The 21632-nt window shown below is 52.5% G+C and overlaps 1 protein-coding gene across 2 annotated transcripts in view; it reads right to left on the minus strand.

The window, feature by feature from the left end:
• Positions 1 to 6818: 6818 nt before the first annotated feature.
• Positions 6819 to 21632, minus strand: part of LOC105464057 (mediator complex subunit 27) — a 217355-nt gene continuing 202541 nt past the window's right edge. The window contains exons 7-8 of one of the 2 annotated variants that reach the window (XM_011711705.2): positions 9777 to 9854; positions 6819 to 7407 (exon numbers count right to left, since the gene is read on the minus strand). In XM_011711705.2, coding sequence (XP_011710007.1) covers positions 7273 to 7407; positions 9777 to 9854 — 213 coding nt within the window. In that variant the 3' untranslated portion in view covers positions 6819 to 7272. The remainder of the gene's footprint in view (positions 7408 to 9776; positions 9855 to 21632) is intronic. The other variant, XM_071078489.1, reaches the window with a different exon arrangement.

The raw sequence follows: 21632 nt of genomic DNA on the forward strand, positions 1-21632 counted from the left end.
GTTCTCCAGTGGGTAAGTGGTTAAGCAAAGTGTGGTACATGTACACCGTGGCACATTACTCAGCCAGGAAAAGGAGTGGACTGTACATACTGGTATGTGGAACAACTTGAATGACTCTTAAGGAAATGATGGTAAGTAAAAAAAGCCAATCTCAGAAGGACACATACTGCGTGAGTCCATGTATATAACACTGGTGAACTAAAATAATTACAGAGATGGAGAACAGATGGGTGGCTGCCAGCGGTTGGGGCGGGAAGAGGGGGCGTGTGTGGCTAGAGAGGGGTACGATGGGGAGTCGTAAGGATGGTACTGTTAGTCATCTTGGTTGTGGTGGTGATGGTTTCACAGAGCTGCACATGTGATGTAATTGTACAGAGCACCAGCCTGGGCAACATGGCAAGACCTGGTCTCTACAAAAAACGCAAAAATTAGCCGGGCATAGTGGTGTGCGCCTATAGTCCCAGCTATTTGGGAGGCTGAGGTGGGAGGATCACTTGAGCCTGGGAGGTTGAGGCTGCAGTCAGCTGTGATTGCACCATTGCACTCCAGCCTGGGTGACAGAGGAGAGCATCTCAAAAAAATAAAAACCACTATATATATATATATATATTTTGCATAGAGCCGTACACTCACATACAAACACACATGAGTGTCTAGCTGGTAAAATTGGAATAACCTCTGCATCACCCTGATGTCAGTCCCCTGGTTTTGATACTGTACTTTAGTTATGCAAGATGTTAACACAGGAGGAAGCTGGATGAGGGGTACATGGAGCCTCCCTATATGTTTCTTTGCAACTTCCTGTGAATCTATAATTATTTCAAAATAAAAAGTTAAAAAAAAATCCAACGGGAGATTAATTGCATAAGTATGGCATGCATTATGGTGTGCAACCAAATAGAGGAATTCCCTTGTAACATAAAACCCAAGGATGGACACAACCAAGAAGTAAACAAGCTGCTAAGGACAGCACCACTGATCCACGCTCCCTGAGACTGGAAGAGGCTCAGCACGTGTTGTGCGGTGGGGGCTGCCGTTCATCCATCAGAAAGGGTTCTCCCCTCAGCCAGAGTGAGGGTCGCAGCTGGCTCCCCGGCTGCCCAGTTAGAGACTGCATTTCCCGACAGCCCTGGCAGCTGGGAATGCTGCGTGACGAAGTTTCTGCTAATGAAATTCAAGAGGAACTGACGTGGGCCAGTGCTTGGTCCGGGGCTTAACACACTGGCACGTGCTCCCCACGTGCCTTCCCCTTTCTGCAGACTTGGAAGGTGCCTGTGACAATATCCTAAGACAGGAGAGCAGGATCCCCAGATGACTGCATGGAGCACAGCTGTCCACTCCCTGGTGGGGATCTTAAGTGGAGGAGAAACGTGTCTGCTGTCTTTAAGCCACTGTATTTTTGGACCTCTGTGTGATAGAACCTTAGCCTTTGCTAAATGGGAAAAAGATTTCAAAACAGTACAGTCTGATCTCATCTTTGTTCTGAAAAACAAAACAAAACAAAAAACAAAAAAAACAAACACACGTCCATAGGAGGGTCTGGAAAGGTGTGCACCGAAGTGCTCCAGGGATGAGCTCCTGCGTGTGGGAATCACAGGTATTATTTGCTTTGCTTATTCGCATTACCTCATTTTCTACAAAAGGAACATATGGATTCCTTTTGTGATTAAGAAAGCAAGCCTATGATGGAGATGAGAGCCAAGGCTGAGATGAGTAACGCATTAAATAACAGTCCATTCCACCCGAGCGCAGGGTGTGAGCACGGCGGGTGCTGACAATCGCTTGCTGCTGTCCCGGGCTGGCTCTCCAGCTTGTGGTCTCAGTTTCCTCTCCCTGTCCCCCTGGCCTCAGCCCCTCCCTTGTCCCTTCTTCCCTGGAGGCACAGGTCATTGTCTCTATCAAGCCTGGGAGGAGCACGCTGCAGATGAAGCCGCTGCCAGCAGGACCTGCCTGTTCCCTTAGCGCCAAACTGCAGCTCACACCGAGGACAGTCAATCTGCAGCTGAAATTTCAAACTCAATTAGCGCCGAGACAGGCTAGAGCTGCTCCCAAGTAACTAATCATCGCAGAGCTGCCAAGTGCTCTACCTGGGATGTGCTGTGAACCTCAAGGTTTAGCTCTTCAAGTACTAGTAACAGGGCACAGGCAGCCTGCAATTTAAAATTCAACTTGAAAGTGAGTTTCTGAAGTTGCTTTCCCCGGATGTAAGGACCTGGCTGGGAAGGAGAGTGGGGGAGGGATGGCAGAGACTGGGGAAAAAGGGCCCCTGCGTGTCCTAGAGAGTGAAGCCTAATTATCCACTGCCTCTCGTCCACGGTTTTGGACGTGCAGATCATTCGGCCTTGAGTGGACTCAGCAGGTGAGCAGGTGTAATGGGGCTGGCTCACTGTGTCCTGTCAGGCCCAGAACCATGAGGCTCCCCATCATCTTCCACATGCTGCTGGAGATGTGGAGGCTGGGGGCACAGATTAGAAGGGCGCCTTGTCCTTTTCTGTCTTCTACCCACAGACCTGATGGCCGAACAGTGCCTCCCGTCAGGTTTGCAGGGGCTCCAGATCTTGTGAGAATCCTGGTGTCGTCCCTGCTCCTCCCAACTTCAGTGCCCTTAAAAGGCTCTCGATTTAGCAGCAGGCCCACACTCCGACACCCTAAATGCAATGGTGAGTTTGCACATTAACACGGAAAGATCAGCCTGTCGTGCAGTCAGTGGTGTGAAGTGGAAAAACATCACTCCGTACCAAAAGGCCAATTCCCAATTTAGTTCAGAAAAAAAAAAAAAAAAATCTGGACCACCTTTCATAGACCTCCTCGCTCCATTCTGTCAGTTCCTACTGGGCACCCAGGGGATTCACCGTCACCCGGCCAGCAGACAGCGCGGGGTAATGCCGTCCCGGCCTCTGGTGGCCACGGGAAGCACTGGCAAGACAGAGGAGTCAAGTTCTGGTTCAGGCCACGCCCAATGCAGCACGGCGGGGCCAGTCCCTTGCTGCTGAGGAGCCACGGAGCCCGGCTGTGGCCAGCCTGGCAGCCAGCCCCTCCGTGTGCCACTGCGTGAGCCCCTCTGCTTGGTTTCTCATCTAATAAACAGGGAAAACACGCACCCCCCAGCCCGGGGTTAAATTAGCCAACAGTGTAGTGCGCCTGGCAAGCAGAGGTGCTGCACTGTAGGAGCCCTAATTAAGTCACATAAAATACCTTGTAGGTCGGGCCTAGAGGTCATTCTTGGATAGTCTATTTCTAATTGAAAAAAAAAAAATTCTTTTGTAGGGATGGGGTCTTGCTATGTTGCCCAGGCTAGTCCTGAACTCCTGGATTCAAGCCATTCTCCCACCTCAGCCTCCCAGAATGCTGGGGTTATAGGTGTGAGCTGCTGCACCTGGTGACCCAGCACCCATCGATGGCCACCTTCCTTTCAGTGACAGGCACCAAAGGATGGCTCTGAGGCCTGGTGACCATCCTCACAGCGGCGGCGTCTCTGGCTTCCCTTGCAGTCCACCATCTTGGAACTGAACTCAACCCAACTTGGTCGCCATTTGTGTCAACTTCAGGTCAGTGCATTCTGTTTCAGTGGGAGACACACAAAGCCGGCCTCCCTCACGTTCATCTCCCGGAGTACCCAGCCTTTGAGGGTTTGGCAAATGAACCCATCACCCTTCCAGTCCCTCTCTCCTTTCTGGATCTCAAATATACTCCCGTTCATCCTTGATTGAAGGTGGAGAATGTCAGAGATGGGAAGGCCTTAAAGGCTAGCTGCTCAGGCTCTTGTTTTCCTCCAACCTTCCGTTTTTTTGGGGGTGGGGGGCAGGGGATGAGATCTCACTCTGTCACCCAGGCTGGAGTGCAGTGGTGCAATCTTGGCTCACTGCAACCTCCGCCTCCTGGGTTCAAGCAGTTCTCCTGCCTCAGCCTCCTGAATAGCTGGGACTACTGGCACAGGCCACCATGCCCGGCTTTTTTTTTTTTTAGTACAGACAGGTTTTCACCATGTTGGTCAGTCTGGCCTCGAACTCCTGATCTCAAGTGATCCACCCACCCTGGCCTTCCAAAGTGCTGGGATTACAGGAGTGAGTGAGCCACCGTGCCCAGCCTCAATCTCCCTCTTTAATTAGGGATTATTAAAAAGCAGGAAAACAGAACAGCAGGCAGCATGTGTGCCCCCACTGTGGAGCCTCCCCATGACCAACGCATGGCCGATCTGTTCCATCTCCAAGCCCCCAGCCCCTCCACCATGGCTCAATCACCAGCCTCGCATCTCACAGATGAGGGCATGGGGTTCTCAGATGAAGCGACTTCTCTAGGCTCCTGCCACCGCTAGCAGAAGGCTGGGGTGCAGGCCTGGGCAGTGCGTCCGCCCCCCGCCACCTGCCTACATCCTTCACACTTTCTGTCACAGCCACGCTCTTTCTGTGCTATTATTTAATGTTTTTCTTTAATAGTCACACTTTTTCACCTAAATAAATTTATTTTAAATGGACACTTTGTATCACTCCTGTAAATGGGAAACCGGCATCATTTGCGATAAACAGGTTTCTCTGAGGACGACACAGAGAAGACAAAACCAGTGCCATTTAGTTCCAAGTAGAAACGGCACCTGCCCCTGACTGTGACCTCAAGGCTCTTCTCTCTTTTGAAAACAGAGACTGGTGGGAATTGGAGCGACCTTTAGTGCCAATGGGGACGTTCTCAGACTCGCTGCAAATCGGGAGGATTCAAACAGTTACAAACCCAGATCGCTTTCTCACAATGAGATTTACCAGGACCACAAATCCATCAATCCTCAGATACATGCTTTTCCACATTTGAACGTCTCTGGCGTGTGCCGTCTGCCAGTTGGCAGTCACGACGTGCGTGTCACTATCTGCACATGCTCCAGCTTGGTCATAGCTGGTCATACTGTCGTCACTTCGCATGAGCTATGCACATCGTTCCTACCGCTCGGGGTCAGTTTACTTGCCTTTTAAATGTCTCCGGAAAGATGTGCTGTGCGGCACTGAGACAAAGTGTTATTGTGTACCCGATATCCTCAATTCCATCTTTTCTTGCAATGCAACAAAGAAACAAGTGTCTTACAAGACCAAAGAAAGGAGGACAGGGCAAGTCAGTGAAGCTGTGTGTTGGTCTGTTACTGGGAGTGGTGTAAACGGATCGCCTATCACAGCCTAAACAACAAGACTGAAGGCAGGAGAAATGACTACTCCCTTGGAATAGATGAAAGAAAACGTCAAAGCAATGAAAGGCTGGTGCGACGGATTCACGTGTCACACAGGATTATCATTAAGACCAGGGTTTAATTGGCAGCATGGTTTTATTAGTGGTTCGTAATCATGTATCTTAGGAGCACTGGCATCTTGAATTTGACAAAGTAGGTGTGGGATTTAATCTACGGCCACCCCTGGGATTTAATCCAGCCCTACCCCGTGTGCTCCTCCCACTTCCCCGAGTGCCCCTCCCACTTCCCCGAGTGTCCCTCCCACTTCCCCAAGTGCCCCTCCCACTTCCCCGTGTGCCCCTCCCACTTCCCCGAGTGCCCATCCCACTTCCCCGAGTGCCCCTCCCACTTCCCCAAGTGCCCCTCCCACTTCCCCAAGTGCCCCTCCCACTTCCCCGAGTGCCCCTCCCACTTCCCCGAGTGGACCATCAAAGCATGGCCATTTCTCCTGGGCAGAGGCCTTAGGTGCCAGTGCACGTGACAGTCACCTGGAGGTAGATAAAGATCAGGTTGCTGGACCCCACCCTGGAGCATGTGTAATTCTTTCTTTTTTTTTGAGATCGAGTCTTGCTCCGTCTCCCAGGCTGGAGTGTAGAGGGGTAGCCTCGACCTCCCGTGCTCAAGCGATCTTCCCATCTCAGCCTCCCGAGTAGCTGGGGCTACAGTCGCACACCACCATGCCTGGCTAATTTTTTTCGGTATTTTTTGTAGACGTGGGGTTTTGCCATGTTGCCCAGGCTGGTCTTACACTCCTGGGCTCAAGTAATCCACCCGTCTTGGCCTCCCAAGTGCTGGGATTACAGGTGTGAGCCACCGCACCCCACCTGGGGATGTGTATTTCTAATAAGCTCCCACGGTGGCAGTGCTGCGGGTGGGACGCCACGTGGGCAGGCAGTGTCCTAGAGCCCTCAGCAGTAAACCCTCTCCATTCTCTGGCTCTTTTCGGCCAGGGGTCGGGGGAAGGCTGGGTGGTACCAGAAGCCAGGGAGGACCCACTGGTTTTTCTGGACATCTCAGAAGGCGTCATCTCTCTTGACGCTTTGTTCATGGCAAAGAGAACATTGTTCTAGCATGGGCCTGGCCAGGTGGGCTCTGGGCGATGCCACCACCTTCCTCAAGCCCTTTACCAGGTCAACGATCTTCACAGAAGCAGGCTATGGCTTTAAAAGTTGGCGCTGAAGCATTGAACAAAGTCGGGAGATGGGGCTGGGATCAAGTCACAGTAATATTGAGGACAAAACCTGGCGCCCACAAGCCGACACCCCAGCGAGTGCTGCTCACGCGCGTCTGGCCGGCTAACCCGGGCGGGTTCCTTTCCCTCTGGGGTGTACATGTGACTGGTTTAGTAAAAAGAAACTTCTGCATGCTCTTTTTCTCAAAAAGAATCATCCATTTTTCAAGCCATCACAGTGTCTCTGAAATAGAGGATCTCCCAGCACTGCCCTCTCCCCGGCAAGCAGGACACAGGGCAGTACCTGCTCAAAAAGAACCACCCTGTGAACATGGGATGTGCTGGTTTCTGTTTCCTCAAAGGGCCCAGGTCCATTACGTGTTCATGAACTGAATGTGTAGTTCTTATGAGGTGCTGTAAGAAACAGGAGACAAAGCCTTGTCCAGGGTACAAAAGGTTTATTGCTTATAAAAATAAGTTACCAAACCCAAAACCCCACAAAACACAAGAACCCTGCATGACGATCGCCATGAACACAAGGGCTCATTCCAGTAACAGCTCACGGAAACGACAGACAGGCACGGCGGCCGGAGGTCAGCTCACCAGCACTGCCGACACGCGGACGAGGAGCATGCTGCACAGCTTCCTTCTACCAGCTTCTAGAAAAGTCTTCTTTGCCTTCAGTCTACTGGCTAGTGGCAACGATCAGTCGCATCGGCCACAGAGGGGGCCTGCTCTTCGAGAGTGGCCTCAGCACACATGGCGCTGTTTTATGAAAGGGAGGAGTGGCTGTACACATCTGGGCAGTGAGGAACCAGCTGAGCCTTCTGTGGGCTTCCTGTGTGTCTGGGAAGGTGCCGGGTGGGGTCTGAGGCTGGGGCTAGCGTGGGGGCTACTGCCGGCAGGTGTCATGGAAGGCTTCGAGGGTTCGGAAATCCCTCCACGTCGGGGGAAGGCCGTCCTGCAGAAACTTCCCGCAGCGCTGGCATGGGGCCTGGAACAGCTTTATGTAACTTCTTAACCAGGTCTAAAAAGAGAAACGAGGAGAGAAGTGAAAGAATGGGATAGGGGTGCTCCCAAAGTCCTCCTTCCTATCAAGCCTAATGGCCCAGACAACTTATGTTGGCTTTGGCCCCAGAAGACGCCCCGTGATTTCACAGGGAGCAGCAGGCGGAACCCACAAGGTCACCTGACTGCTGATGTTCACTTGTGATGCTCGCTTGCCCCTCCCAACCGAGGGGGTTTTGAAAATAGAAACCCCTACTCTCAAAAGCAGGAAGGCCTCTCTGGAGTCCCCGGGAACCACCGAGCAGCCTGGCGTCTGGGGGCCAGCACCCCGCTTTCACTTTCTGGGTCTCGTGTCTTCTGAATGTCAGTATCCATCCTCTTCTCCTTGCCCACCACTAAGAGCGGGCTGTGGGTGTGTGCTAAGGAAGCCTTGGAACCGAGGACAATTTCAGATTTCTCCGAGGAGGTCAACATGCCTTCTAGCTAATCTGATTTCAGAGGTCGTCACTCACTGTCACAGTGTGGCCTGACACACTGGGGGGGGGGGTGGGTGGGGACAGCTCTGGTGCCACTAAATAACATCATAAGCAGCAAATCCACACTTGAGTGGTTCAGAGTGCAGAGCTTTCTTGGGCGTCATACATAAGGATGAGCCTCCCGTAACTCAATTCTCAAACCCAAGGAGATTCACTACCAAAGAAAAAAATACCCAAACCCCAAACGGAAGGCAAGCAAGTTCTCGCTGTGAAAGGGGCACATGAATCTTGTCATTTCATGTCCTCCTGAATTATGTCTATAAGAGAAAAAACTGTTACTCGAAGAGGTCGGCCGAGCTTATTGATACAAATTCTTCCATCTCCATCTCCACCACAGCTGCCTTCATGGTGACAGGGCATGGCCCATCAGTCCTGTCCCCCTTTCCAAAGGCCAGATGTTTGGGGGTTTTGGCAATAAACACGAGGTCACGAGGTCATTCAGTTAAACTACTTATTCTTCCCTAACTAGCAGAAGTTCTGTCTCTGCCACAAATAGTACTCGTGCCTGTGCCTCAAATCAATCAATCAACAGATTGGTATTAATTGGCTGGTGTCGCTGAGCACAGTGCTGAGTGCTATGACAGATGAAAAGGGTTCTTTTTTTTTTTTTTTTTTTTTTTTTTAAGAGGCCAGACATCACTCTGACACCCAGGCTGGAGTGCAGTGGTGCAATCGATCATAGCTCGCTGTAACCTCGAACTCCTGGGCTCAAGCGATCCTCCTGCTTCAGCCTCCTGAGTGGAGTCACTGGGATTCAAATCTTCCCTGAATCCCAAAGTCAGTTACCAAAGGGAAAGGGGGCATTACAACGTGTTAGGCTCAAAAGCAAGTCTTTGCAGCTATCTGAAATTGGAGCAGGGGAACCGTTCCCTGGACATACAGGAGGACCACTCCGTGAGGAGCTCTGAGCACCTGGCCGTGTTGTGCCCAGTCTGCCACCATCATGAAGCCAATCAACGCACCAGGGATGTGTCTTCCGACAAATGAACTCCAGGCTCTCTGAGCAGTGGGACTGTTGATGCCCATGTGATGGGATGAACACTGATTTGGCCTTGCTAACAGGTGAGTCTCTGGAGTCGGTTCTCTAACCGGCAGACTTTCTAGGGAGTCCCGGCAGCGGTGGACGCTGGGGTCTGCCGGCGTGAGAGCACGCGGCCGTGTGAGCATGACGGTGCAACAACTGGCTACGTCTGTCAAGGATGCGGGGGACATGGTGTTAGCCCTGCTTAGGCCAACTGGTGGCTGTGTGATAAATGCTGATCAACTGGCCCTGGGGTCGGGGAAAGTCCTGATTTGCAGTGTTTGCTGATTTCCGTGGTGTCCACACTCCCACCAAGTTTGATTTCAAACTAGTAGTGGCTGAAGAACCAGCTCGCAAGACACTGAACAGGCACTGGCAGGAGCCGGCTGCAGCACACCACAGGAATGGCTGCTTTGCGGCTGCTTCCATCTCCAGCTCCAACTCTGAAAATCGAAGGAGTAAACGTCTTGGGGAACTGCGCGATTTAATTCACTGCGACATGTGCTGCGCCAGCCACAGGGCCTGGCCCAGATTAGGAGCTCAATGAAATATCTGTGGACTAAGTCAATGCTGGGAACTATTTTGGAAGATCATTTCTGAAAACACCGCATTTTCAGCAAGTAGAAGAAAGCACTAGTGAATGAAGCTGGAAGTGGTTTCTCCCAGATCCCTTCCCAGTTTAAAGAAAGTAGCAGTTTTAAACTGGCAGCCCCATCTCCCACTGGGAGGCCCTCAAAGTCTGAAGATGTAACGGCTGCCCTTCAAGCTCCCTGTTCTCACTTGAAGGGAGCCAAGGTTTAAACAGGAGACCTGACTCCTGAAGCCACTTACCATGAAGGATCGGACCACGACATCCGGCATCTGGGGCAGCTGATAGTGGAGCAGGGCGGTGGTGGCGTGGTCTGTTACCTGAGAGTGCGGGACAAAGACTAGTCAGCGGCCACTCCCAGCCGGCATGGAGAAAACAAGCAGGACAAAGGCACGCCTTCTGTGTGAAAACAGATCTGAGTATTTCGTGGAGGAAAGGGCATCTAAAATAGAATCTCTGTAGAAAAACTCGTTAGGAGAGCTGGGGAGTCAGAGGGGGAGAAGGGGCATGCTGTCGGCAGAAAGGATGCGGGCCTGGAGGCAGGGGGAGTGTGGACGATTCCAGCAACTGAAAGCCTGGCCAGGCTGGAGCACTGGCAGAGGGAGCAGCCAGAGGCCAGTGGGGGCAGATCCCGGAGAGGATCCCAGGCCTCCCTGCTCAGCAAGGCACGGCACACACAGGACATAGGCCAAGGAGCACTTCCGCCTGGTACACACACTTCCTCTTCCTCCTGGGACGTTTTTCGCAACAGGGCAACTCTTTCTGTTTCCTTGAATTCTCATTCTGTCACCATTTGTAGCCACACAGGATTTATGATGGTGAGCCTGGAAGTTTCTAAGGCTGTTCTGCTGGGCCTCACCACTGCTAGGAGGGCCCTTCGAAGGAGCCGGGCGCGCCTGGTGTGGTCTCCTCACCAGCTCCCTGAAGGCTGTGGCCTATGGTCAGCACCCTAGGGGTCTGCACCCGTTGTCTCCCGACTCCTCAGGGGAAGTTTATCAGCAAGGCCAAGGGCAAGGCTGCTTGAGGTCCACTGAAGGCATCAGGTGACCAGATGGAAAGAGCACAGGGTTAAGCTCCGGCACCACCCCCTGACCTTGATCCAGCTACTTATCCTCTCTGCGTCTCCATGCCGCTTCCGAGAAGCAAAGGGGCTGGCCTGAGAACCCTGGTGGTTCTGAAACTGTATGACACTGTGAATTGTTAATGCCTGCCATCAATCAGCAAATGAGCAGATTATACCTAATTTGATAGTCATGTTCAAAGTAATGGTTTACATGATTGTCCTCATTAGGGATTCTTGACATCGCACATGTCATCATTAAAAACAAAACAAGCCGGGCGCGGTGTCTCATGCCTGTAATCCCAGACCTTTGGGAGGCTGAGTCGGGGGGATCACTTGAGCCCAGGAGTTTAAGACCAGCCTGGGCAATAGAGCAAGACCCTGCCTCTATAAAAAATACAAAAAATTAGCTGGCTGTGATGCCACACACCTATAGTCCCAGCTACTTATGAGGCTGAGGTGGGAGGATCATTTGAGCCTGGGAAGTTGAAGCTACAGTGAGCTGCGATTGTGCCACTGCACTCCAGCCTGGGCGACAGAGACCCTGTCTCAAACAAAACAAAATGAAAAAACCACACCTAAACCAAAAACCCAAAAAACTCCAGAGAAAGTCCTTAGCTTTGAGAACAAGAATGAACACAGGTCTCACTTGTGCAGACGTGGCCATTTTCTAGCCCCCAATGAACGCTACGTACGCGGCTGAACCCATGCAGGGGTAGAGCAAGCTGGGCAGGTGGAGACCAGGGTCTGGGCCCCGCACGGCGACATGTGTCCACACCTGCAGCTGGAGAGGCTGCCCCACGAAGTGTGAGGACACGGGCTGTGCAGCCAGGCAAGCCGGGGCCTGGTCCCCTGGCCTCTTTTTTTTTTTTTTTTTTTTTGAGACGGAGTCTCGCTCTGCCGCCCAGGCTGGAGTGCAATGGCCGGATCTCAGCTCACTGCAAGCTCCGCCTCCCGGGTTCACGCCATTCTCCTGCCTCAGCCTCCCGAGTAGTTGGGACTATAGGCGCCCGCCACCTCGCCCGGCTAATTTTTTGTATTTTTTTTTTTTTAGTAGAGACGGGGTTTCACCGTGTTAGCCAGGATGGTCTCGATCTCCTGACCTCGTGATCCACCCGTCTCGGCCTCCCACAGTGCTGGGATTACAGGCTTGAGCCACCGCGCCCGGCCGCCCCCTGGCCTCTTATGGGGCCTCTCTATAGCCTCAGTTTCCCCCTCCATAAAATGGAGATTGTCTTACATATTGAGTAAGGCTGGTGAGAGAACAGCGTGAAGCCAGTCGTGGGAAGCACTCACTCTCTGGCAATGCCACCAGCCCCGCCTGCCTGGTCTCCTCTTCTGCTCTGCCTGGGCCCTGGACTTGCCCTATTTCCCAGTGGACTTTCACGGCCTGCCCGATGGCTGGTGAGCCCCACCAGACAGACGGTCAGCTCCGCGGGGCAGGAATCATGTCTGCCTGGTTCATACTGCATCCCCGAGGCCTAGGATATCACCCTGCATACAGCAGGTGCCCAATACATATTTGTTGAATAAAGAAGTAAACTTAAAAACGCCCACTCACCAAAGGCCATGGACCATAAACACCTGCACTTTGTCGCAAATACATCAACAGTTCATGTAGCCAACACTGCTGAGAAATTCTTACCCAAGTGGCTTTCAAGATAAATGGTACTTATTCCTTCGAGTGCCAAGACTGCTTTTATTTTAAGCATTTTTGACAGACAGCTTTCTAAAATGAGCAATGCTTTTTTTTTTTTTTTCTTTTAAACAGTAGTAATGATAACTTTGCAAAATGACTGGTGGTAATTGGTGGGGGGAAATTAATGGCTACAAAACACAGCAAAGCAAACTGGGCTCGAACGGTCCGTGAACTTGAACGCTTGGTTCTTGCCCATCTAGCTCCCTTGCTAAGAAAACCCGTGAAAGTGCCATTTTACGGGCTGACAAGATGTTTTTTGCAATTATACTTGCCATTACAGAAGAACCAAAGTTTCTGGAGAATTCTTTCTTCTCACCCCATTTATTTTTAAAATGTCTCCAGTGTAGCTCCTGTTGGAACAGCCGAGGCAGCTGGGCTGGTTTTGTTTGCTCCGGCCCGGCTGCTCTGTAGCTCCGGTGTGACACCTTCCCCGCCATGGGAACGTCGGTCCCTGGGAGGCCCCTGGGGTGAGACCGCCTCTGTCCACTTCGGCCTTGCAGCCATGTGCAGGTGGAGAGGCTCTGTCTGGCTGCACTTTTCTTTCTTTTGTCTTCACATTTTTAAACACAAATGACCAACACTTAAAATTCGGGAAACTTCACTTAACCATGGTGCCCAGCTCCTCTTGAAGCATTGGAGGATCTGGGGACTGTCTCACAGGCTACTGTGACGTTTAAACAGGGCCCAGCTTCTCCTCATCTGTGTGTGTGACCCTGGCACTGCCACGTGGCCACCAGCTGCAGCAGCTGAGGGGCGGTGACATGTGAGTTTGCCTGAGCACTCTAGGGTCTTAGATCCAGCCTGCTCCACTCATCAGGGGACCTGGCTGGCCCCTGTGGCCTTTGGAGTTTACAGCCTCTAACCAAACCAACAAGAGCCTGCACCCCCAGGATTCCCCAAACCCTCCCCAGCCTGCTGTTCCCTGGGCACCTGGCCTGGCTTCCTGATCTTTATTTGAGCTCATCTTCCCTGGCCTGACAGATCTGTGCCCATCTCCTCCTCCCTTCCTCAGCTGACCTCTGGACTTGACCTCCTCTGGCTGAACTTGAGTTCTCCAAGCCAAGTTCCAAGACAACTTAAGTTTTGATAACCGCAAGGTGCTCTCTCCAGGCAAGGCATCATGTGAATTACAGGAACATCTTGAGTGGTCTTCCGGACCTGCACCTCCTCCAGCATTTTTGCTAAATGGCCTTTCACCCAGAGGCCCGAGCCAGAAACCTGGGCCCCGGCCTGTCACCTGTCTTCCCCCTGCCTCATACGTGGTTCCAAGTTATTTATCTCAAATCCTTCTACTTCTTCCCACCTTGCCTGCCTCATCACGGCTCAGAGGGAACATTCTGTAGCAAAGAGGGAAAGAGCATGGGCTCCACCCATTCCAGCAGCGATGCCTTGGGTGAGGCACTTCGTCTTTCTTCGCTGCAGTTTTCCCATCTGGAAAATGGGGATAATGACAAAGAGTGCCTACCACAGGGGATGACTGTGAGGATGAAGTAGTGGGCAGAAGTGTGTGCTGGTCAGAAAACATGAGTGATTGCCATCGTTCAACCAGAAACCCAACTATGTCAATCCCCTAAAACCCTCTTATGGCTTTCCCTCTCTCGCCACAGCATTGGAATCTCCAGGGTGGGGCCCAGACACTATGTCAGCCCCTCCAGGCTATTCCTAGGGATGCTAAAATGGGTGAGAATGCAAGGCCTGTGAGCGCACAATCACCAATCACCAGGGGTCTTGTCAGATTTTCATCTAGGAACTTGGGGAGAGGCGGAGCATCAGCACTGCCAGCCGACTCCCAGGGGTGCCCATGCTGCTGGTTAGGGACTGGGCTTTGAGTGGCAAGGCTGGGGCATATCCCAGGCACTACAGGAGAATGGCCCCCAGAGGGTTAAGCATTTGATTCTGGGCCATGAAACAAAGAAATACAAATCAGAATGACAGTTTGTCTTTCTCATGAATCAAAATGAATGGCACCCCCCGAGTTTCACGATGGGCACTGTGGGGTGCCAGGGTGGAAGGTTTTCATAACAGGTGCCTGTAGAGTGGGGGTTTCCTTATTTCTGAAAAGTGCTTTTTTTTAAAGACCCATCAGATATTTTATTAACTTATAGTAGCTATTATTAGTAACAGCTTATTATGTGCCAAGCCCTGTGTGCCCCTCTCATTTAATTCCCACAGTAACTTGGAGATAGGTGCTTTTCTTTTTCTTTTTTCTTCTGAGACAGAGAGGGTATTGCTCTGTCGCCTAGGCTGGAGGGCAGTGGCACGATCTTAGTTCAGTGCAGCCTTGACCTCCTGGGCTCAAGCAATCCTCCCACCTCAGCCTTCTGAATCGCTGGGACTATAGGCTCATGCCACCCCACCCAGCTAATTTTTTATTTTTGTAGAATCAGGGTCTCGCTATATTGCCCAGGCTGGTCTTGAACTCCTGGCTTACGTCATTAGCCTGACAAAGTGCTGGGGTTACAGGCGTGAGCCACTGCACCTGGCCCACTATTCTTTTTTTTTTTTTTTTGAGATGGAGTCTCACTCTGTCGCCCAGGCTGGAGTGCAGTGGCGCACTCACTGCAAGCTCCGCCTCCCGGGTTCACGCCATTCTCCTGCCTCAGCCTCCCACCCCCTATTCTTATTTACATTTGATAGAGGAGGAGTGAGGATGTCCAGAAGCTGGGAAGATGCACATAGTGGGTGAGGGTAGCACTGTGGGAGCCCAAACACTGGGAGGCCCAGGCCTCTGCCCACCTCCCACCCACTGACTCCCATCCCTGGCTCTCCCAGTTTGCAGATAAAGGTGCAGGCCCAGGGCTGTGGCCAGCAGCTGCCCACCATCTCCCAGGGCGGATAAGTCTTTGGGAAGCTAGAATTCCGACGCCAGGCACAGGTTGGGAGATTCACAAATGCACCTGCTGTAGCACAGGCTGCTCAAGGGTAGCACAAACTGAATTCACTAGAAAGTGTCCTCTTCAGAGGCGGCGGGAGTCATGCGCCACAGCCCTGCTGGGCGTCTGGCTCACAGGCAAGGCACCTAATTAGTTTTTCCATTGCTGGTCGGCAATCTGGCCAAACTCAGCCTCTTTTTCAAAAGGTCCAGTATAAAGTATTCTCTTCCATTGCCAAGTGGTGGCAGCTTTTTCCAGCACTGATGCAATCACTCGATTTCTTCAATTTCCCACCGCCAATTACAGAAATATTTTAATAGAAGGAAACAAAGCTGATTAACTTGCTATGTTTTCCCTCCTGTCCTCCCCAAGTCCTCCACTGCTGGTTTTCGAATTCCTGTGGATGGTTGTGGAACACAGGAGAACTTCACCTACAATGATCTTCCTTCTTGTCAAAGCATTCCACCTTCAACATTTTTTTGTTTTACATTTTTCAACAACAAAGTTGTTTTTTTGCTCAGCATCCAAGATGTGGAAAAAACAGGCTGGGGGCAAAAAAAAAAAAATCTGCTATTAACTAATTTAAATCCACTCTGTGGCAGCCGAGGTTCGGTCCCATTGTGTGGCAAAGCTAATGAGATTCCACTGGGAGATAAAAGCCGCCCTCCCTCTTGGCGGAGGCCAGGAAGGGCACTAATGCTCCCAATGAGAGGGAGGCGACTCACCCCACCAGTGAGTGCCGGTTTGAAAAAAGGCTTGTAAAAAGATCAAAGGGATGCGAGCCCAAGGAAAGGGAGGGAGGAGGAGGCAGGAGGGTAACAATAAGCCAGTAAGACAGGGGCCCTTGAAGAAGAGGAACGCGGGGATGGGGAGACAGGCCTCACAAAGAGGGGCAGAGGGCGACATAGGGGAGGGGCTTCGCTGGGAGGCGCCCTGCTCACCCCAAGGCAGAGAAGCCTCAGAGGCCTCCTTTGGGGTGTGTCCCCTGTCTCAGTGGTGACCTGCAGTGATTTACTGTGAGAAGGGTGACATCTCCATTGCCTGCCAACAGATCCAGTTCACTTGATCAATGTTCCTTTCAGTTTTCCCTACCCTCTCTCAGCATATCCAAACCCAGAGAGAACGGAGCTCAGGGAGGGAGTAGGGACTCTTTCAAGAGACCTTGAAACAGCTGCCAGTCAACGCGCTGGAAAAGGAGATGCCAGTCAAAACAGTCTCCCAAAGCTCCTCTGCCATATTGTGTGCACGGAGCTCCTGACGGCCCCCCTCCTACAATCAGAGCTGGAGGGTGCTTCGGAGATCATGAGTTATTTTAGCTAAACCCAAAGTGGCACTGCCTGCAATAACAGCAACAACCCACATCGCCATTTACTGAGCACTAACCCTGTGCGAGAGCTGGTCTACACTGCACAGCCCGGGTGTGTGGCTCCTCCAACAGGAGCCTAGCCTCTGGATCTGTCCCTTGTGAGCTGTGTGACCTTGGGTGAGGGTTAAATGGGCCAATGCAGGGACAGTGCACTGACATACAGACCTCAAGTGTCCAACATATGGCAAGCGCCCGCCAAATGTGTCCCCTCGCAGTTTTAGCCCTCTGAATCCCCACGACAACCCGACAACCTTATGACAGAGGTACTCTCACATTTGACACTTCTAAGTCAGAGGGTTAAGTCACAGGGAGGTTAAGTGACTTGCCCAAGCCAAGGAGCTGCTAGGTGCAGAGCAGGAGTTTGTTCTGACCTTCTGAACCCCAGCTTGAGTGCCCAGACTCTACGCCCCAAGCCTGATGGGCCCCCACTCCAGGCCTCTTGGGGTGGACAGAGATTGTAGGGCGATGAAGAAAGGTGCCATTTCCAGGCCCTCTCTTCCCCAGAGGGACTGGACCTCAGCACTTTTAGGGTAGAGCTGGGATTGGATAACAAGTTTCCTCACTTACACCCCAGTTCCTGTCACCGATACAATGTTCCTTCCACCTCTCAGCCAGAAGCTTCAACCTGTCTGGCTCCCTGCTATGTGCCGGCCCCAACCCTCCAAACGGTCTGACAGAGACACCAGTGGGCCCTCAAGAAGACCTCCAGATTGAATGAGCCTCCCTGTCGTGGACAAAGAGGGGGAAATGGGGCAAATACAACGCGGCTGCATCAGGTGGGCACGTAGACACATTCACCGAGGAAATGAAAGTGCAGTGTGAGGAAAGGGGCAGGGTGGGGAGAGCGGGATGGCCTTACTGTGGACCCGATTCAGTGTGCACCCTACTGTGTGCCCGGGATTCAGTGTGCATCCTACTGTGTGCCCGGGATTCAGTGTGCATCCTACTGTGTGCCCGGGATTCAGTGTGCACCCTACTGTGGACCCCAGATTCAGTGTGCACCCTACTGTGGACCCCAGATTCAGTGTGCACCCTACTGTGTGCCCGGGATTCAGTGTGCACCCTACTGTGTGCCCGGGATTCAGTGTGCACCCTACTGTGTGCCCGGGATTCAGTGTGCATCCTACTGTGTGCCCGGGATTCAGTGTGCATCCTACTGTGTGCCCGGGATTCAGTGTGCATCCTACTGTGTGCCCGGGATTCAGTGTGCATCCTACTGTGGACCCCAGATTCAGTGTGCATCCTACTGTGTGCCCGGGATTCGGTGTGCATCCTACTTTGAGCCCCAGATTCAGGTGTGCGTCCTGCTGTATGTATTCAGGTGCGTGTCCTGCTTTACGCCCCGGATTCGGTGCTCACCCCACTGTACATCCCAGATTGGGTATGCAGCACCCACACGCTTTTTCCTACTCAGGCCCTCTCCCGCTGTGGGGGCAAAGATAACAGGTTTAGGCCCAGCAAGCTGATTTCTCGCTGAAGCTTAACCCCCAGAGCCCAGGTTTTATGTTGACCAGATGGAGGTTTGTTCTATGGCAGTAAGGGAAGAATAAAGGACACTGTGATGACACAGAAAGGACTGGGGAGAAAAACCCTCTTAATACACTATTGTTCCTCAGCAGTTTCCTCTTTAAAAAGCAAGGGTCTGTTGGGCGCCTTGATGGGGTAATGTTGAGAAGATGACAATGCCAGTTGCCAGCCTGGCACAGGAACAACAGCGTCCTCCACAGCAAGACCCTTGTCCTCTGTTTCAGGGGTGAACTTGTACTTGTCACCCAGGCTGGAGTGCGGTGGTCTGATCACAGTGCACCGCAGCCTCGAACTCCTGGGCTCAAGTGATCCTCCTGCCTCAGTCTCTCAAATAGCTGGGACGACAGACACACACCCCCATGCCTGGCTAATTTTTTTATTTTTAGTAAAGGTGAGGTCTTGCCACGTTGTCCTAGCTGGTCTTGAACTCCTGGGCTCAAATGATCCTCCCACCTCGCAAAGTGCTGGGGTTATGGGCGTGAGCCACCACACCCGACCCAACCTTGCACCTCTTTCCTATCTTTTTTCCTCTGAATTTTCTGAATACTTTCAACTTGGGGTATTTGATTTGATTTAAATGGAAACTTACAGTTTCTGCCAGGAGTTCTAAAACAGGGGCCCTTGTATTTCTCAGTGATCCAGGAATTGAGTGCCCGAAGGTCGCGAGCACCAGCTGGCCCCAGGGGGCATGCTTCTGGGCCAGAGTGGAGGCTGCTGGCCGGCATGCAGGTAAGGAACAGACTCTGGAGGCTGACTGTTGGGAACCGCCTTCCAGCTCCTGGTTGGTGGAGCAGGCTGGGGACCAGGACCCAGGAGTTCACAGGCTCCCTGAGATGATTCTGGGTGCAGGTGCAAGGGCCACTGTGGGCCACTGCCTGCTTCCCACCACCAGGGGACAGGACTGTGGCTGAGTAGCGCCGGGAGAGCTAAGCTTGAACAGGGATGCTCTTCCCAACGCACCCACTGAGGGCATTATCTGCCGGCACACAGCCCACGAAGCCAAGCGAGGAGAGTGGGCGCCTCTCATTATTCCGAGTATTTCCCCACAAGATTAGTAAATAGGGAAAGTTAAGTACTCAAGTGTTTAGAAGTTGCTTATTTAAAAGAGAAGCCTGGTAGGGACCCAGACTGTGGCTTCCCTCCAGCCAATATGGGCTTCTATATACTGTGAAGAGAAGATTCCCTTAGACCTGGGTGAAAGTGACAAAAAGGCAGAGGGGAACCGTCAGGAGACCGGGGTTCGACCCTAGCTTAGTGATGAATGGCCTGGGGGGCCTCTTCCCTGCTGGCCCTTGGTAGAAGAGCGTGGTGAGGCTGGGGTGGGGCTGGGTAATTCTGCAGGCCCCTCGAGGTCTAGGTTTTCAGTGGATGCTGCTGCAGAGCCAGAGCTGCCCTAGTTACCTCCTGGCAGCATGGACACGCTGTGCCCTGAAGTTCCTGCCCTAATCCAGGAACCCACCTGCTGCCCTGATGCGAAGGCACTCTCAGGTGGGCCCCAGATTCTAGGCCAGTTCAAAGAGCTTGAGAATTCAGCTTGGAACCAGGGAGACCACCTGCACAGCACTGTTCTCTGTGTGGGAAGCCTCTGTGCCGCTCAACCAGACTCTGGAGCACTCCAGTAGCAGGCAGCAAAGCCAAACGTGTGCTAGGCACAGGTGCCCAGGCGGTTCCCACGATGCAGAGATCAGAATGGGCTTTCATTGGGTGGATGTATTTTAATGTTACACAAGGAGATTAGCCCAAGAGTTTGGGTCTCCACGAAGAGTTTCGCCAAGGACAGAGCCACCCGTAAGGAGAGGGACAGTAGGAATCTCTTGGAAGGAGAAAACTCTTTGTGGGTCCTGTGGGCAAAGACATGAACCAAGTGTGTTAAATGTTTAAAAAGACACCAATCCCTGCCAGCAGTGTTGCTCTGAGGATGTGTGCTGGTTTGATGAAGAATATTTAAAACAGTCCCAGAAGTGCTCATTCCATGAAAAGAGGAGCCGTCATTATTTCAAAACTGGAATGCTATGCAGTCAGCCCTGACAGTGATGTTGGGGGGCGATGGGGAGTGCGCAGAGACGAGCTTCTCAAATGGGGATGAAAGTACAGTAGAGCGGAAGCAGGGGATTTATTTTTTATTATGCAGCTCTCGTCTCTAATCTGTACCTCGGATTTGTATGCCACGGGTTCAGCGGGCCTAGCAGCCTGGAGAGGAAACATCGAAGCCCTCAGGGACTTGGGATTACTTGGATGGGATCAATATTTCCTCCTCTGCTTGATGAAGGAGCCATTTGCATGGGCTCTGAAGGGCTTATAACTGTCCACCAGAGCCAGGCATGCTGCTCTGGGATGAGACCAGAGGCAAGGCTGCCTAAGCTGGAACTGGAGAGGTGAAGGCAGACATTGCTGCTCCATCTTGCCGGAAATCCCTGCTGACACTTTGGAGATCAAGCTCTGTGTCTGAGAGGGGCAAGTCTGTGGATGTCCTTGGTAAGATCTCTGGCACACACCAGGGCCTCTATAAATGAGATGTGGTTTGCTTTGGGGGTTCTAACCTCATCCTCTTTGAAGTCCCAGCCAGGGTGTCACTGATGCCTGAGAGGGAAGCCCCCAACTCCTTGGACCCTTGAGTGCAGACTAGTCGCAGACAGCCTTTAGGGGTGATGCGCCCCTGCTGGCCACTCCACAGCCACCTACGGGATCCTTCTGAAAGCCCTGGAGGAGCAAAGGAGGCCTTGCAGACCTGGGTCTCAGCCGCATTTCCCTTCAGTCCCCACCTTCCATGGCAGCAATGCCGGCTCCTGGAGGAATCCGCCTCCCGCCCCAACACGTTTTCCTGGCTGCACGTCTGTGCTCAAGTGGCCCCTCTGCCTGGAATGTTCCTGTCAGGCTAAGCCCTTCTCACCCCTCAGGACTCAGCTCAGGGTCTTCCCCATCCCAGCCCACCCCCCCGCTGGGGGAAGGTCCCTTGCCTGTACTCTCAGCAGCATCCTCTGCACACCCCTGCCGGGCACTTGCCAGACCTGTGACCAGATGCCCCTGTCCCCCAAGCCATGCTCTCCTTGAGGTCACACCTGCCACATCTCCATCCTCCCTGGGCCTAGCTCAGAGTCTCCAAGAGGACTGTGGCTCAGCACTGGGTGCGGCTCACCTAGCAGGAGCCTGAGTGAATGGGAGAGAAAGTGGACAGGAGTGTACGTATTGATTTTCAGCCACTGGGGAAAGGGGAGTGGAGTGACAAGGAAGGGATGGGGTAGAGAAGCAGAGGTGGGCACTGCTTGGGAGGTGGGGCCTGGGCGAACAGGGGAGCCCCAGGGTAGACACGAGGGAACTTTCCAGGGTCCTGACCACCTTCCGTGTCTGCCAAAGGCCCTGTGAGAGGCTGCGCTTTCCAGGGTCCTGACCGCCTTCCATGTCTGCCGAAGGCCCTGTGCAAGGCTGCGAGGAGACGCACAGGGTCTTTGACATTTCTCAGGATTAAGGAATTAAGGCTTTTTATTTAGATGAAAAGAAAAAAGTTCAGTGCTTTCCAGATGGCAAAACGTCAGTTTCTGTCCCTGGCTGCCAGGAAAGTCCAAGCCCAAAGAC

This window comes from Macaca nemestrina, chromosome 14, assembly GCF_043159975.1.
Source record: "Macaca nemestrina isolate mMacNem1 chromosome 14, mMacNem.hap1, whole genome shotgun sequence".
NCBI classification, from domain to species: domain Eukaryota; kingdom Metazoa; phylum Chordata; class Mammalia; order Primates; family Cercopithecidae; genus Macaca; species Macaca nemestrina.